Source organism: Lissotriton vulgaris, chromosome 8 (assembly GCF_964263255.1).
Source record: "Lissotriton vulgaris chromosome 8, aLisVul1.2, whole genome shotgun sequence".
NCBI classification, from domain to species: Eukaryota; Metazoa; Chordata; class Amphibia; order Caudata; family Salamandridae; genus Lissotriton; species Lissotriton vulgaris.
This window is the reverse complement of record NC_141696.1, coordinates 186,586,180-186,604,530: the sequence shown is the minus strand read 5'-3', so window position 1 is coordinate 186,604,530 and position 18,351 is coordinate 186,586,180. Positions and strand designations below refer to the sequence as shown.

General features: G+C 49.1%; 1 protein-coding gene across 2 annotated transcripts in view; it reads left to right on the top strand.

The window, feature by feature from the left end:
* PRCP (prolylcarboxypeptidase) overlaps positions 1-18,351 on the top strand; it is a 319,478-nt gene that overhangs the window by 187,974 nt on the left and 113,153 nt on the right. For both annotated transcript variants that reach the window (XR_015299267.1, XM_086933910.1), the window contains exon 5: positions 10,953-11,110. Coding sequence is in view for 1 of the 2 variants with exons in the window: in XM_086933910.1 (XP_086790036.1) it covers positions 10,953-11,110 (158 nt within the window). In the remaining variant the exon portion in view is untranslated. The remainder of the gene's footprint in view (positions 1-10,952; positions 11,111-18,351) is intronic.

Here is an 18,351-nt window from a genome sequence, read left to right as displayed (position 1 = left end):
GCCTCGCGCAAGTGATGCACATAGTCAGGTTGCTGTAGGTGCCACGAGGACATCCGCCAACGGAACGGCTGCCGTTTCGTGGGAAGGTCTATGGTAGCCACAACGGGGGAGTGATCAGATAGACCCCTGGGCAGGATAGCAGCGTCACTCACACGGCTCAAACAAGCACCAGGCATAAAGATGTAGTCGAGTCTCGAAAAGGAACCATGCACCGCCGACACATACGTGAACTCGTGCGCAGCAGGATGAAAATGGCGCCACACATCCACCCAGCCCAAGCTGTCTGCTGTTGCACGCAGCCTAGTATGCGGGGTAGGGGGGGAAGGATCCACAGCCACAGGCAATCGTCTCTGGCGGTCTGAGCCCACGTCCATAACCTCATTCCAATCGCCCCCAACCACCGTCAACACATCCAGGATTTCATCCCATATCGCAAACAGTCTCTCCGACAGGGCCCACTGCATAGGAGGAGGGGCATAAACACTACCAAAGACCACTGGTTCGGCACCCATCTTTCCCTTGATAAAGACAAAGCGGCCCTGAGGGTCTATCCACTGCTTTTCATGAACGTATGCCACCCTGCGATGAACCAAGATGGCCACCCCCCTCGATCCCCTCGCAAAGCCGGCATGGTAGACCTGTTGAAAGCCGAACCTCTGAAGGCTAAGGACCTTGGAGCCCAGCATATGAGTTTCCCGGAGCAACAGCACATCCACCGCCTCCCTCTTCCCCCAGCGCAATACTGCTCCACGTTTGATTTTATCTAGCATCCCCCTCACATTCCATGTTACAACACGAATGGACTTATTAGGAAGCACAGTAGTCTGATCAGCCATTATCTAGGCGGTCCCCCCCTCTAGGCCCCCGCGCCACCCCAGCGCACTCCACCACTCACTCAATCCGGCAGCAATGTACACGTGCGGTTTCACCCACCCAACCCCAGGCCTCCCTACCCCACCCCAGTCCTGAACCTCCCCCAACAACAACAAACCAAAGCTCCCAACATCCTCATCCCAGCTCCCCCCACCCCTATACCTCATAGAACACTGAAGTATCTGTCGCGGCATGGATAGACCCGGGTCCAAAACAGAGGACTCAGGGCCAGCCATACCAAAGGATCCCAACATCCCGGTCACCATACACACCCCCCCCCCGACAACTCCCACAACTCGTGAGGGTCTAAGGCCCTTGGAAGTCGCCTCCCGAGCCCCAATAGCGTCACCACAGGTAGCCTCAAAGAGTCTCGAAAGTAGGCAGTCTGGCATCAGTAGAACCCCCATACAACAGCCCCACTAGCTGATCCATTACAAAGTAGGGCAACACATTACCGGAAAGGACTAGGGCCCAGGCCCCAACAGGGTTCAACTGCCAGCATCTGAGTGTTCAGAGTCCATTGTTCCACTGGTCTGTGTCGCACTAGCGGAGGCTGACCGCTTGCGTGATCTGGACCTCCGATGTCGTCCTTTTCGGTTTTGGCGGTTCGTCCGCTCCTGCGATGATCCCCTCGACCCGCCCGGGTCCAGTCCCGGCTGGGCGTGCGGCCTAATCCTTACTGCTTCGTCCGTCCACCGAAAGACCTCCTCAGGTGAATCGAAGAAATGCGTCCGGGACTGGTATACCACCCGCAGGCGGGCCGGGTACAGTAGAGAGTACTGAAGCTTCAGGCCCCGCAACTTGGCTTTGGCGGCTACAAATGACTGTCTCTGCTGCTGCACCAGCTTCGTATAATCAGGGAATATCATGATAGTGTGATTTTCATAGGAGAGCGGACCTTTGCTCCTTGCTTCCCGCAATATGACATCGCGGTCATGGTAGTTCAAAAGTCTTGCAATGACAGGCCGTGGACGCTCACCCTCCGGCGGCCGCTGTGTCAAGGCCCTGTGTGCACGCTCGATCACAAAACAAGAGGACAGGGCCCCCGCCGGGAGCCAGCCCTCCAGCCATCGGGACAAAAACTGCTCCATATCATCCTTCTCACACCTCTCCGGAAAGCCTATAAAGCGAAGGTTGTTCCTTCGTGCGCGTCCTTCGGCATCTTCGGCTCGGGAAGCGAGAGTCTTTTGGGCACACTCCATCTCCGCCATTTTCTGCTTCAGTGTGCCAATGTCCGTCTCCGCCACCGAGATTCGGGATTCGGTCTCTGTAATCCGCTCCACTGCATTGCGGAGATCTTGGCGCAGCAGTGTAACGTCTGCACCCACAGCCCCAATCTTGGCATCGAGCATGTCCCGGGACTGCGTGATGGCCGCCAAGATCGTCGCATTGTCCGGCCCTGTCCCGCCGCCGCCGGGCGCCCCAGATCCACCACTGGGCCCTGTAAATTTGTCGATAGGGCCCTGCTTAGGCGGGCCTCCTCCACCACCTCTGGTCATGGCCGCTTGTAGTCTCAACGTTGCCACTCCTTGGGCGGCCGCCTTTGGCCCCGTCACCGGAGACTTCCACCCAGCCGGGCCGCACACCTCAAGATCAGGGCAGATACCTTCCGCGGCAGTTCTCAATAAATCCCCAAGAGCAGACCCACAGCGGTGGGCGCAGGAGGTCTCGGGCCCTGGATCAGGGCGCAGCCGCAAGTGTCTTTGGAATGAAGAGCGACAACCACCGCGTCCGGTCTAGGCCAGTCGCAATGTCGCGAAACTCGAGGCCCCGGTCTCACAAGGGCGGGGTAGGCCTCCACCACGCCGTGTCGCCTGAAAAGGTTCTCCAAGGCACGGCGCCAGAACTCAGGGCACCTCTGTGACTCGTTGGCACTCGGAACTGCAAAGTCGGGCCGGGACCCACCCTGCTGAAGCGACCTCCGGCATCCTGAAAATCGAGGTCCCGGGTCCACCGCTAGTCACTAGGCCGCACTCCGCCGGCGTTTTCGGTCCCCGGGAGAGATGGAACCACGGGATCAGCACACCGGAGGGATCAGAGCACCCCCAGGAACAGACGCCACTCACGTGGTATCGACAGTGGGCTCGGGGGCCAGGATAAATGAGCAAATTGTGTCCGGGCCGGCGGGAGCTCTACAAGGCTGCGACCGCCATCTTTGCCCGCCAAGCCACGCCCCTCTTCGAGGCTTTTAGTAAGGGCTTTAAACTCTGAACATGCTTATGCGTGTGCTTTTTTTTCTCATCACCTGCTATTGGCCTTTGCATGCAGATCAGTCTGACCCTGTGCCTCATGGTAACAGTCCAGCCGGAACTGCCAAGCCATGTCTACACTGGACCGGAAACCAGCATCCTGGGACCGGTTTCTTGCTAATCAGCCGTCATCAGCCATGCTAGCTTGAATCCAGTGGCAACGTGAGCAAGGGACCCACGTCTCGGCATACCCTGCCAACTTAGGGCGAACAAAGTGATACCAAAGGGGATGATGGATGGAGCGTTTGAGCAAATCAAACACTCACCCCCAGTCAAATGATCTGGGTTTAATCCATCATTATTATTTAGCTCACTCCACCATCCCAGTTCAGACATGGCCATATGCAATTCAGTCTTACCCTGTGCCTCATGGGAACAGTCCAGCCCGAAATACCAAGCCGTGTCTTCCCTGGACCGGAAACAAGCATCCTGGGACCGGTTTCTGGCTAATTAGCCGTCAGCCAGGCTAGCTTGAAACCATTGGCAAAGTGAGCAAGGGACCCACGTCTGAGCATACCCTGCCAACTTAGGGCGAACAAAGCGATACCAAAGGGGATGATGGACGGAGCGTTTGAGCAAATCAAACACTCACCCCCAGTCAACTGATATGGGTTTAATCCATCATTATTCTTTAGCTAACTGGGGTGAATGTATGACATTGTTCTGCATATCCATCAACTGTTGTTTTTGCATTTGTCACCCCGAGTGGGACGCGTATGCTCAGATGGGAGTTCTCTCCATGCCACTGAAATCAAGCTATCCTGGCTGAAGATGGCTGAAAGCCCGAAACCGGTCCTAGGATGCTTGTTTTCAGTCCAGGGAGGACCTGGCTTGGCAGTTCGGGCTGGACTGTTCCCATGGGGCACAGGATCAAGACTGATTTACATATGGCTAGGTTCAAACTGGAATGGCATGGTGAGCAAAAAAAACGCTGGATTTTGGCACAGATCTCTGTACTGGGGTGAATGTATGACATTGTTCTGCATTCTGTCCATCAACTGGTGTTTTTGCACTAGTAGAAACCTGACAAGACAACACATATATCTGGGAAAAATTGATGACAGGCTTTTAACTCCTACATATTTTCATAGTTTTTTTATGCAGTGCCTTAATTTATGCATCAGTGTTTTGGTCTGGATTAGCAGCACAGCTGTCGCCAGACAGTTATGTGAGCATCACTAGAGAGGGGCTTTAGCTCTGTCCACATGTTGAAAAACATGAGTACATGTTTTGAGTGGGCAGAAGTTGTGTGCTTCCACAAACAAAGTGCTTGCCCTCAATGCAGCTGTGATCATTTTGTTTATCCAGCTGCCTAAGCTTGAACTTTCAGGGGCACACACATAACATTGAAATGCTAGTGTCTTAGATAACTAGATAAGTGATGGGTTTTTTCTCTGGCAGCAGCTCAGATGGAAGGAGGACAGTCAATAACCTACATTAATTTTTATGTGTGACTTGACAGTGCCTGACTGACCTTTTAACTTACATCATTATTCCACAGTTCTTCTACACAAGTAACAAAATGGTTACTTACCAGTAGGAGTAATTTTGCCGCTTGAAGAGTTTTCTGGATTCACATGCTGTGCATTATTCCGTCATGTAGTGGTTGGGTCCGAAATTGTCTTTTTGTTTTCTGCTAGGGCATTGTCGACCACCATTTGGTGCTGGGTCCATCCCTTGTGTGATGTCAGACGGTGCCCCGTAAGTTCCTATGCATGATAGCCATCTTGGGATTCCTTTCCCCCCTTTTTTCTAGGTTATATCTTTAGATGTTAGTTCTTGATTTACGTGATCTTCTTTCCCCACCTGTTTGCATTCCTCTTCTGAGGTGAGGTGGGTGGGTCGCATGTAAATCCAGTAAACTATTCAACCCTCAAAACCACTCCTACTGGTAAGTAACCTTTTGTCCCAGTTGAGCTTCCTTAGTCATCTGTATATCCACACAGTAATGTTTGGTGAAGGTGTGTGGGGATGCCCATGTTGCCGCAGCACATTTAGTGTCTATTGGCACATTTGCCATGAAGGCTAGGGTTGTCCCTTTTTTACTTGTTGAGTGGGCTTTCGGCCGTGTGTTTAAGAGTCTTTCCTGCTGAGGCATAGCACACTTGAATTGCCTCTACAATCCAATGTGCAATTGTCCCCTTTGTCATGGATGCTCCTTTGTTGGACTTTGAGTGAGAGATGAACAATTGATTGCCTTTACGGAATTGTTTTGTCTCCTATAGATTGTATAGTAAAGCCCTTCTTATGACAAGGGTATAAAGGCTTCTTTCTAGTCGTGTATGTGGGGTTTTGAAGAAGACTGCTAGCTGTTTGCTTTGGTTCATGTGGAATTTGCTTACTTCCTTAGGAAGGAACTGAGGGTTTGTCCTTAGGATAACCTTGTCCTTGTGGATTTACATGTATGGTTCCTTAATCATTAATGCTTGTAGTTAACGTACTCCCAATAGAGATGTTATAGCTATTAAGAAGGCGGTCTTTATAGTGATGTATCTGAGTTCTGTTTTGTGCATGGGCTCGAATGGTTTTCTCATTAGTTGTGTAGGGACTGTGTTTAAGCTCCACATTGGGGCTTGAGCCTTTCTTGGGGGTGCAATCCTTTTGGACCCCCAAGGAATCTTTGGATGACTGGTGCTGTAAAGAAACTTTTACATGAATCTCCCCTGGTGTAGGCTACAATTGCTGCCAGGTGCACTTTGAGGTTTGGGTAGTTGATGTTACTGTCAAGCAAGTGTGTTAGATATGTGAGCACTGGTTCCTGTCTGGAGATCAAATTTAGGGTATTGTTTTCTGTACGCCATATTGTGTACTGTTTCCACTTAGCTGCGTAGCACTGTCTTGTGGTCTGTTTTCTTGCCTCCTTTAGTATTTCCATTGTTCTTTGCGGTCAGTTCAAATGTCCGTACTCTATGTATTCAGGCACCAGGCTGCTAGGCTGGTTCAGGGTGAAAAATCTGACCCCTTTACTTTGTGAGAAGGTTATTGTCTGCCTTGAATTTGGTCATTTGTCCTCTGGACAGTTAGAGCAGGCTTGAGTACTAGGTGTGTCTTGCCCATTGAGGGACAGTGAGAATTAGATTTGTTCCTGGTTCTCTGGCTTTCCCCAGTACCCTTTGTAGTAGAGGTAACGTAGGAGAAGCATACGCAAATGTCCCTGACCAGTTTAGTGATAGGGAATTCCCTTTTGATAGGTAGTGTTGAAACCTGGGGGCGAAGGATTGGCGTTTTGTTGTTCGCCAATGTTGCGAATGGGTTTATTTCTGGAGTCCCCCAGAGGGTGAAGACCTGTTGCAGGCTCCTTTGCTTTATCTCCCATTCGTGTAAGCTGTTGTTCGCTCTGTTGAGTTGATCTGGTTTGGTGTTGTCCTTTCCAGGCAGGCGAATTGTCTGTATGCTGATTTTCCTTGAATATGCCTGTTTCCATATTTCCTGAGCTAGTTTGCTCATGATTTTGTTTCTTCTTGTTTGTTGAGGTAGAACATTGTCGTGGTATTATCCGTTTGGATCAATACTATCTCCCTTCCTATGTGGACTTGGAATGCCTTTAGTGCCATGAACACCGTCTTCATCTCTAGGAAGTTGATGTGCTTTATGGAGACTGCGTTGTTCCACTGACCCTGGACCCTCAGGTTTCCTGAATGTGCTCCCCAACCCTTGTAGGACGCATCTGTTGTGATAGTCACACCCACTAGATCCTATCAACTCCCTGTGGTTTGTGACCAACTGTTGCATAGCCACTCCTGTAGTGGGCTCACGTGCCTGGGTGATGAGGGGAATGCATGATGCTATCATGCCCATGAGTTTCATGACAGTCCTCACTGTCGGAGACTGACCCTTCTGGTAGAGAGGAGTTTGTTGTCTGATAGCTTGTATTCTCTTCTGGTTCGGGTACGCCCGTGCAACCTTGAAGTTTAATCTTGCTCCTAGGAAGGTATTTTCTTGTTCTGGCTTTGTTGATGACTTTTTGTGGCTTATTAAAAAACTTAATTTTTGCAGTGTTGTGATCACCTGGAACGTGTGTGTAACATATTTGCTTTGAATTTGCCTTCACCAGCCAGTCATCTAGATAGGGATAGATGTGGATTCCTCTCCTTCTTAGGGATGCTGCTACCCCTGCTAGGCACTTTGTGCAGACTCTTGTCGCTGATTTTATACCGAAGTGCAGGACCTTGAATTGATAGTGAGTGTCCTCGTGGAAGAACCTGAGGTACTTCTTGTGGGCTTGGTTCATGGGGATGTGCAGATAGGTGTCCTTTATGTCTATTTTTGTCATGAAATACCCTTTCTGTAGCTGTGGGATTACTTCCTGTAGTGTTGACATTTTGAAACGCTGTATGCAAATGAATTTGATCATGAATCTGAGTGAGGTCTAAGATAGGTCTTAGCGTGAGGTCTTGCTTTGGTACCAAGAAGTAAGGCGAGTAGTTTCACTTGTTGTATTCCCTCCTCGGTACCCTCTCTGTTGCTTATTTTTGTAGGAGTTTCTTTATTTGCTGTCTTAATTGTAAGAGTTCTGTTCCTTGAAACTTCTTCTTTCTTGGTGGGTTTGGTTGTTAGTTCTATACAATAGCCTTGGAGTACCACATTTAAAATCCAACTATCTGTGGTGATGTTTTCCCATTGAAGTAGGTGATGCGCTATTCTGCCTCCCACTGGTGTTGTGTGGGGCTCTTCTGTTGTGTGGCAAGTCACTTCGATTTTTCTCCTCCCCCTCTTGAGGGTTGTCCCCTGGCTCATCTCTGCCTCAAAAGGAGTGCCTTGGTTGCTGCTGCCAGGCTTGGTATCTGATTCAGAAAAGGGGGTGGTGATGAACAGAGTGTCTGAATTAAGCAGACCACTCTTACCCAGTCCAAAGATCAGGGCTTGATCATCACCGTTATTTATCTCACTGCACCATCCCAGCTCAGAACCTGGCTAAATGCAAATCAGTCTGTCCCTGGCCCAGTGAATCATGGGAACAGGGCAGGCTAAACTACCAAGCCAATTCTTCACCAGAAAGGAGACAAACTACCGGGGACCGGTTTCTGGCATTTCAGCCTTCTTCGGCCTGGCTTGCTTGAATCCTGATGGTGCAGTGAGAAAGGGACTCATGTCTGAGTATACTCTGCCACACCTATAGTGGCCAAAAACGATTCAGAAAAGGGGGTGGTGATGAACAGAGTGTCTGAATTAAGCAGACCACTCTTACCCAGTCCAAAGATCAGGGCTTGATCCATCACCGTTATTTATCTCACTGCACCCTCCCAGCTCAGAACCTGGCTATATGCAAATCAGTCTGTCCCTGGCCCAGTGAATCATGGGAACAGGGCAGACTAAACTACCAAGCCAATTCTTCACCAGAAAGGAGACAAGCTACCGGGGACCGGTTTCTGGCATTTCAGCCTTCTTCTGCCTGGCTTGCTTGAATCCTGATGGTGCAGTGAGAAAGGGACTCATGTCTGAGTATACCCTGCCACACCTATAGTGGCCAAAAACGATTCAGAAAAGGGGGTGGTGATGAACAGAGTGTCTGAATTAAGCAGACCACTCTTACCCAGTCCAAAGATCAGGGCTTGATCCATCACTGTTATTTATCTCACTGCACCATGCCAGCTCAGAACCTGGCTATATGCAAATCAGTCTGTCACTGGCCCAGTGAATCATGGGAACAGGGCAGACTAAACTACCAAGCCAATTCTTCACCAGAAAGGAGACAAGCTACCGGGGACCGGTTTCTGGCATTTCAGCCTTCTTCGGCCTGGCTTGCTTGAATCCTGATGGTGCAGTGAGAAAGGGACTCATGTCTGAGTATACCCTGCCACACCTATAGTGGCCAAAAACGATTCAGAAAAGGGGGTGGTATCTGGACTGCTGGTTTGATTGATGTTCGCTGCCCTGTGTTTGATGCTGTTGACCTTTTGAGAAGGCTCCCCTTCCTGTGGTTTTTCTGAGGCTACATCTTCCTCTCTTGAAGGTGCCCCTCTGTTGCAGGGCTCTCATAGCCCTGACCTACTTTATCCTTCTTTATTTATTGAAGGGATTCATCTACCTCAATTCCAAACAGGGCATCTCCTGTGAAGGTTTTTTTTTAATTTTTGAGGTTTGGATCTCTTGCTTGAATCCTGAGATTTGGAGATAGGCTTGACTTCTTAACGTTGTGCCTGTGCGCATTTGTCGGATGGCTGTATTGGCTGCGTCTAGAGCTGATTTCTGGCAGGTGTTCACTATGCCTCTTCCCTCCTGTATGTTGGTTTTTGGTCTTTTCTTATACTCTTCGGGAGTTTGTTCATCAGTTCTTTGATGTCGTCCCATTGTTGGTGGCCACACCTGTTGAGGAGGGCATTAGAATTTGCAGTGCGCCTTTGCGTTGCTACCTCTTTCTCCATCTTTCTCTCCACCATGTCCATTCTTTTTCTCTCTCTCTGTGGAGGTGGGCAGTGCTCCTTCTTCTTGCTGTGGTGACAATGATGGAGTCTGCTACTGTGTTTTCTTGAATGTATTTAGGGTCCTTTGTGGAGGGTTTGTATTTTTTTCTCTATCCTTGGGGTTACCTCCTTTGCTGAGGAAGGCTTCTTGAAAGACTCCTTGCCCTGGTGCAGAATACTTGGTAGCATTGGGAGGTATTGTGATCCCTTGGTGGATGGTGGTAATGTTTCTAGGAGGAAGCAAGAGTCTCCTTTCTTCTCCTCAAAGGGGATCCCGAAGGTATCAGCTGCTCGCTTGATGAGGCTGTTGTAGAAGGTTATGTTGTCTGGTGGTGAAGCCTTTGAGGGATAGCTACAGACTTCTTCTTCTGGGCTTTCTGTGTCGAGGTTGTTCCATTCTTCCTTGAAAGTTCCAGAGGCTTCCTCTTCTTCTGAAGCATAGAGTTCCTCTTCGATGTCCTCTTCGTGAGGTTCAGGGGTTGCCGGAGCTTTGAGGTTATCCTCCTCTTCTTTGGCGTCAGTGGCCGCTGAAGTTTTCGCAGGAATTCTGAATTCCTACAGCGCCTCATCGAACCCCATCTTTGGTTGAAGGAGTGGCGCCATTTCTGCTTCCAGGTGTCTATTCTTTTTCTCCACCTCAAGAGCCCTTTCGGCGTCTGAGGCCGAGGAGATTCTCTTCTTGGATGTGATGGATTCTGCCTCCGAGGGTAGGTTTTTTCCCTATGTGGCCTCTTGTTCTGCACATGCCTTTCTCGATTTTGATAATCTTACCTTGTTGGTATCCCTGGGGTGGGATCCGTTGGTTTCTTTAGGTCGCGGCTGACCCTCGGCCGTCATTTCCTTCGACATCTGGGCTGCCTTTTGCACCTTCTTTTCGGGAGCCTTCGTTTCCGACGTGTGCGGATTTTTGACCTTGTCTGTCTTCTTCCCTGCATCCTTCGCAGTCTTCTTTGCGGTACACCTTCTCTAAACGTCACCTTCGATGATCTAAACCCCCGTATGTCAATTCTGCTTCCACTCCCTGGTCGGCAACGCTCCAGAGGAAAAAACAAATACAGTTTCGGACCCAACCACTAGATGGAATAATGCACAGCATGTGAATCTAGAAAATTATTCATGCTGCAAAAAATATCCATTCCTATGCTATCTATCTGTAATGCTTTACATTACCTTCCAGCATTCCTTTAAAGACAGACCTTTTGGCATTGTCAATGCTTGTTCTATTTATTCTGTGCTCCTATGTGCAGTATGATGGGATTTGAGGTAATTTTAATGCTGTATAAATAAGGTATTGCTAACAGTTTTTAGTTTGTGGGTAGGTGGTGGTCGATCTCCTTCGTTCTATTCAATGTTCTTTTGTGACATGCTCAAACAAAACACGTACAGCTTAGACGTTTACGCAGTTTTCTCTTTTTTTGTATTCCAGTGCTATTGCAGCATCTGCTCCAATTTGGCAGTTTGAGGATATTGTTCCTTGTGATTCATTTTACGACATTGTGACCAATGATTTCACGAAGAGTGGAGATGGATGCTCCCAGAGTATTGTGAACTCCTGGAAGGCTATTAACCGAGTTGCACTTACAGGTACGAAGTGGATGATGAGTGGTTATGACAAATTGTGGAGGGCTACACTATGAAATGTAAATCTTTGTTTAAAGAGCACGATTGAGATTTCTTCCACCCAAACCCCACAAGATAACCTATTTATTTACAGAGGTCAGAGAGAAGGAGAGCATCTTGATCTCAGAACTATAAAAATGAGAAAGTAAAAAAGCGGAAAAACTAGTAGATCTCTTTCCTGGCTTTGGCAATCACTGAAGTAAATCTGGCTCAGTGAACAACTCTGGTATTGAAACAGCAAACAGCAGTGCCCCCAATAATCCATGTGGGTTAAAGAGAGAAGGCATTTTAAAAAAAATGTGTTTAATTGCATTTTATCATAAACAAACATTCAGTAATAACTTACATGGTTCAAAGAGAGGAGGCATTTAAGGGACACAATGACCCTCCACATTACAGACTTCCTCACACCCCTGCCTACTCAGAGCAATTACAAGATGGCTATCACCCAGAGAAAGGGTGCTTGGCCTTGGTGTGAACCTGCAAAATCAGCAATTCATTTGTTGTTTGAGCAGACAGAAGACAGAAGTTGGAAGATGGAGCAGACTGTTGTGGGTTCGGGAAACTATCTAGGCCATTGCTGTATGAAGCCACTGATGCTATGGCTCACTGATTCAAGGAAGTCTGTGGCACATAGAGGAGCCAGGGTGATGTTTGAGCAAAAATGTGTGGAGACATACGTTTCATCACTCCCAGCAGAATGGGCTCCACTCTAATTCGAGTTTTAGGATTGGAAAGGGTTAAACATCTTGAAAAGGAACATGCATAAGGTATCTTGAAGTGCATATGGTAGCTTGATGCTAGCTTTTGTTAGCAGTATGTGGTAATGTGCAGCTGTTAGAACTGGGGGTCTCTAGTTGGCAGAGGTAGGTGCCTTTGACCAAATAGGGACCCTTGCTTTTAGGTCAGGGAAAGGGGATTACACTCCTGGATAACCCCATCACACCCCCATGGTAGTTTGGCATGATCAGACAGGCTAATCTCAGAAGCAGTGTGTTAAGCATTTGTGAACACAACACATACAGTAATACAATGAAAACACTACAGATAGACACCACACAGGTTTTATAAAAATAAGGATTCTTTATATAGACTTAACACAAGACCACATCCGATAAAAATCCACAATACTGTACTCAAAATAGACTTAAAGATTGTAGAAGGAGCTTAGTTCAAGTTGATGATAAATGCAACACGTTTCTCACAAAAGTACCTGGATGCGTAACGCAAAACAAACAAACGGTTTGCAGGTAGGGAGATGCGTCGGTTCCTTGCTTTGGGGAGGCGATGCGTCGCTCCTCAATACTTGCGCAGAGTAGGGGATGCGTCTTGTTCCTAACCGGAGAGGAGGTGATGCGTTGATTGTCGTACTGCATTTTGGTTACGATGCGGCAAGATGGCGCCTCAATGCGATGTGACAATCCGGTGCAATGTGATAAGATGGCGCCCTTGATGCGATGCGACGACGTGAAGACGATGCGTGCACGCCCGGTGGCCGTGCGGCGAACTCTGTAACTTTGGAGCCGCGCAAGGCTCTGCGACACGCTTCTCCGGTGATGCGACGGCGACCCTCGGATGGCGACACTCTACTCCGGTGATACTCCAGTAAATAGCTGCAACGGAGGCACACTTCTCTGGTGATGCGGCGGTGACCTATGCGGTGACGATCCGCTTCTCCGGTGATGTGACGGCAACAGCTGCGACACGCTTTTTCTCGCTGAGTCGTGCTTCCAGCGACACACAGGCTTCTGCAGGCAGAATTACCAGCAAGGAAATTCAGAGGGGAGCTGGTGGCGAAGTCTTTTGCCCCCGAGACTTCAGCAGGAGGCAAGCACAAGTTCAAGCCCTTGGAGGAATAGTCTGCAAGATGATGAAAGCTCTTTAAAAGTTAATTCTCCTTTCCTTGGCAATAAAGAAACCACTGCTGGCCAACCAAGCAACACAGCACCCTGCCAGAGGGCAGTCAAATCTCCTGCAGCTTCCTTGGTTCCTCTCCTTGGCATAGGCTTGTCTTGTTGTTCCAGAAGTGATCTAAAGTCTTGGGGTCTGGGTCCTAATATTTATACTGCAAAATCCTTTGTCCTCTGAAGGCAGAGGGACCTGTACCTAGTCCAAACCAGTTCTGTGCAGTCCTGGAGCCCTTGCACTGTGGCACTGAATAGCAGTGGCACAGTGCCCAAAGCATCTAAACCAGCAAAACATATCAAAAACAGGAAGCAATCAGTGAAAAATGGAAGGGAGACTCATGCCAATGGTACCAGGTCTAACAGCAGCGTTTTAGGCTTATTGCAGAAGTCCAGGGCCATGTAAAGACGATAATGGAGCATTAATAATGATAGGTAAGAATACCTGAAACCAAACCAAGATGCCATCATCTGCCTCCTGTAGCTAATATGACAATAAAAGCAAAGTAAAGTGCCAGGGACCTCTGTCTAACATTTCAGGAAATGCCTATAGATATGGAAGGCTCTACAGAAATATTGAAAAGAAAGAAATATCTACTGGGTGAATGCCATATGACAAAAAGATGAACTAGAAGTCTGAGGCTTTACTGCTAGGCCTGTTTGTTGGAAAACCTGATGGAAGCCGATCAGATTGCCCTCACTGAATTAAAAAACAATGCCTTTCTAACTGTCTTTTATCTAGAGACACATGATGAACAACCCACTAGTGGAGCATAAAGCATTTACATGCCCCACCAGAGGCCAATGCAGGTCGGGAACAGGAGACGGAGCCATCATCATAGATTTGAGGAGTGTAAAAGAAAGGCCAACAGATAGTGGTGCAAATGTAAGCTGTCAAAAGGTGCCAGCTTGATGAGCAGTAGCTGCTCATGAATCCAAATGTGTGGAACGACTCGACTAAGCACAAAGATGCTGCAAAATATTTAAAAAAGCTTTCACGAGCAAGAAGACTGAATTGTTCTAATAGCATTTAGCTGGACTTCCGGTTGCTTAGGGTTGAAAGTTAATAAAATTTATCTTTCTTTTCCCAACCCGCCCACCGACTCACCTGTCCAAAGCCCGCACTCGGCCTCAAACTCGACCAAGCGGCTGGAGTCCTTTCCCCTGATAACACTGGAAACCTTAGAGAAATTGGCACAACAAATAAAAACCGGCTCCCCATGCGACCCTGCTCCCCCAGGCTCATTGAGCCTGGCCAGCACTACTATTTTTCCCACTCTCTTGGATCTACTGAACTCCTCCATAGTAAGCAGGACAGTTCCCACGACATGGAAGCACGCTATGGTACGGGCTCTACTGAAAAAACCTTCCCTTGACCCGGCCAACCCCAGTAATTATCGCCCGATCTCGCTACTCCCATGGGCGTCGAAAATTTTGGAGAAACACGTCAATACCATCCTGACAACGTTCTTCGAGGAAAACCACCTCCTCGACTCCTCCCAAGCAGGCTTTCGCACCAAACATGGGACAGAGACCGCCCTACTGGCTGTAACTTAGGAGGCAAGACGGATCCTGAATCGAGGAGGATCAGTGGCAGTGATCCTCCTCGATCTAAGTGCCGCATTTGATACGGTACACCACAAAATCCTGCTAACCCGCCTTGCCGACTTAGGAGTGACCGGGGATGCCCTGACATGGTTCGAATCTTTTTTATCTGACAGAACCTTTCAGGTCTTCGACGGCACATCCCGCTCATCCAGTCGTCCTCTGGGATGCGGAGTGCCCCAGGGCTCCTCTTTAAGCCCTACGCTCTTTAATGCATACATGAGGCCACTGGCTGGGATTGTTTGTCCGCATGGTGTCAATATCATCTCCTATGCGGACGACACCCAGCTGGTGGTTTCCCTTGCACAGAAGAGCGGCCTCCAGTCGCCACCAGACCTAGTGGCCTGCCTGGAAGACGTAAAGAGGTTGATGATGAGCTCATGCCTAAAGCTCAATGACGATAAAACTGAGCTCATGCTCCTGGGCCCAGCCTCCCCTGCCTCCATAGAGCTGATCTGGCCATCAAGCATGGGAGTGGCCCCACCCCCCAGAGACAACATCAAAAGCTTAGGCGTCTGGCTCGATAAATCTCTGAGCCTTGACACACAGGCCACCAAGATATCAGCCACTTGTTTTGGCCTCCTCAGGGTGATCAAAACAGTCCTTCCCCTCCTCCGCTTCGAGGCCAAACAGATAATCATACAGGGCTTCATCCAATCTCGTCTGGATTTTAACAACGCCCTCTACCTGGGAGCACCAGACTACACCCTACAAAAGCTTCAACGCACCTAGAACTGTGCTGCCAGGGCGCTGCTGGGAATCCCTCGGAGGACCTCAATAAAAACCGGCCTAAAGACCTTACATTGGTTACCTGTTAGGGACAGAGTGAAATTCAAAGCGCTCTGCATTGCCCACCAGACATTCTGGGAAACGGGCCCAGACATCAACCGCTCCCTGATTTCTCCCTACAGGCCCAATAAGACCCTCCGCTCCTCAACGGCATTTCTAGCCAAGATTCCCAGAATCTGTAGAGCCAGAGCAGGAGGACCCTCCTTTTCGTATAATGTCTCCAAACTTTGGAACACCCTCCCTCTGCAGCTGAGAAACAACCCCAACCTGACTAGCTCCGCAAACAGCTAAAAACCTTCCTGTTTAATGCTTAACAAAGTAACCTTATGAGGGCTTTCTCTGTTTTTAGCGCCTGGACGCCTCAGGGCAGCTGCAGCGCTCTACAAATCACATTTTCATTTAATTTCATTTCATGTATTCACAGAAGTTGAAGCTGTAATACATTTCCTAGACTTATAGTGTAGGATATACTGATGTGAGGAACACCGACTGTTTTAAGAAGCACGAACCCTCCTGAGGCGGAAGCCGGGAGTTTCTCTGTTGTCTTTTTAAAAATTATTTCTGTCACCTATTGCTGATTTTACAAGCACTCACTTGTTTGTTTACTTCAGGACTCTGTCCTTTAGCGTGCCGCACAGCCGATTAAACGCTGGTCGCGGACCCTTCCAAACAAACATTTCCCGCCGGGGAGACGCGAGGCCACGCCCCCCTCACTCTGCTTAAAAGCGCCGATCCCTGCGCCTGCAGCTAGAAGCACGAACCCTCCTGAGGCGGAAGCCGGGAGTCTCTCTGTTGTCTTTTTAAAAATTATTTATGTCACCTATTTCTGATTTTAAAAGCACTCACTTGTTTGTTTACTTCAGGACTCTGTCCTTTAGCGCGCCGCACAGCCGATTAAACGCTGGTCGCGGACCCTTCCAAACAAACATTTCCCGCCGGGGAGACGCGAGGCCACGCCCCCCTCACTCTGCTTAAAAGCGCCGATCCCTGCGCTTGCAGCTAGAAGCACGAACCCTCCTGAGGCGGAAGCCGGAAGTCTCTCTGTTGTCTTTTTAAAAATTATTTCTGTCACCTATTTCTGATTTTAAAAGCACTCACTTGTTTGTTTACTTCAGGACTCTGTCCTTTAGCGCGCCGCACAGCCGATTAAACGCTGGTCGCGGACCCTTCCAAACAAACATTTCCCGCCGGGGAGACGCGAGGCCACGCCCACTCGGAGGCCACGCCCCCCTCACTCTGCTTAAAAGCGCCGATCCCTGCGCCTGCAGCTAGAAGCCGAACCCTCCTGAGGCGGAAGCCGGGAGTTTCTCTGTTGTCTTTTTAAAAATTATTTCTGTCACCTATTGCTGATTTTAAAAGCACTCACTTGTTTGTTTACTTCAGGACTCTGCCCTTTAGCGCGCCGCACAGCCGATTAAACGCTGGTCGCGGACCCTTCCAAACAAACATTCCCCGCCGGGGAGATGCAAGGCCACGCCCACTCGGAGGCTACGCCCCCCTAACTCTGCTTAAAAGCGCCGATCCCTGCGCCTGCAGCTAGAAGCACGAACCCTCCTGAGGCGGAAGCCGGGAGTTTCTCTGTTGTCTTTTTAAAAATTATTTCTGTCACCTATTGCTGATTTTACAAGCACTCACTTGTTTGTTTACTGGTCGCGGACCCTTCCAAACAAACATTTCCCGCCTGGGAGACGCGAGGCCACGCCCACTCGGAGGCCACACCCCCAGGCCATTAGCACTCCCTATTTAGCTTGTGCTTGTACCGTACGCGCAGCGGGAGCGCCTAAGGCAAGCCCGTCTGCGCCCGTCATCGCCACAACATCGCCTTTCGCCAGTCCCCCTGGTCAAACTCTGCCTCAGGTGCCCTTTCGGTACGACAGAGAACACCTCCTTGCCTTAAACCCTGGACAGAGATGTGTTGACGTGACAGGCATTCTTGGCCACACGAGCCTCCAATGCAACTCCTGCCACTTCACCGCTGCAAGCCCGAGTCGCACTCAAGAAAAACGATACTCACCTACCACTTCTCCCCTCACGATTCTTCAACTCAATGTCAGATCGCTCATTAAACACCATCTTGAGGTTAACTCCCTCATATTGGATGAGAACCCTGACATTCTCTTCCTTTGCGAAACCTGGCTGCGGGATGGCGCGTCTGCCATTCCCAACCTCACGCTCCCAGACGACTACCACATGTCAACTGTAAATCGTGATGCGAGAGGCGGTGGCATCGCGGTAATTTATAAAAAGCAATTCGCTTGCTCATTTACTAAAGATGTTCTTCCTGGCTGTGAATGTGCCCGATTTAAAATCTCAACTAGTCCACACTTCACAATGTCTGGCCTTTACATCTATCGCCCACCTGATCCTGCTTCCAGGTTTATCGAAGCCCTTCTGGAGATGGCAACTGCTCTTGTGACCAAATCTGCTAATTTTACCATCTTAGGCGACCTCTACCTTCATTTTGATTTATCTAACGACTCCACTATTAAAAATCTCCTTGCCGATCTCTCTGCCCTTCAAATTAACTCCCTTATTCAGGCTCCGACTCATCTAGCCGGGCATACTCTAGACCCGGTTTTTACCAACATTCAAGATGTCACTACAGAGATGCCCATACCAATGGGATGGACGGACCACTACCTCATTAAACTGACTATCCTAGTCTATGGACGTGCGCACAAAACCGAACCAACCCGCCGCCTTAAAAGACCATGGCACAAACTATCCACCGCTGACTTCCACGACACCCTTGGTGAATTCCATCAGGGAGCCAACCAAGACATCAATACGACCTATAGCACCTTTAATGACTGGATTACGGGAGGACTTGACACTCTCATTCCAGCGAAATGGACCAAAGGGCGTACCACACCCTCCAACCCCTGGTACAATGACACCCTTAAATCC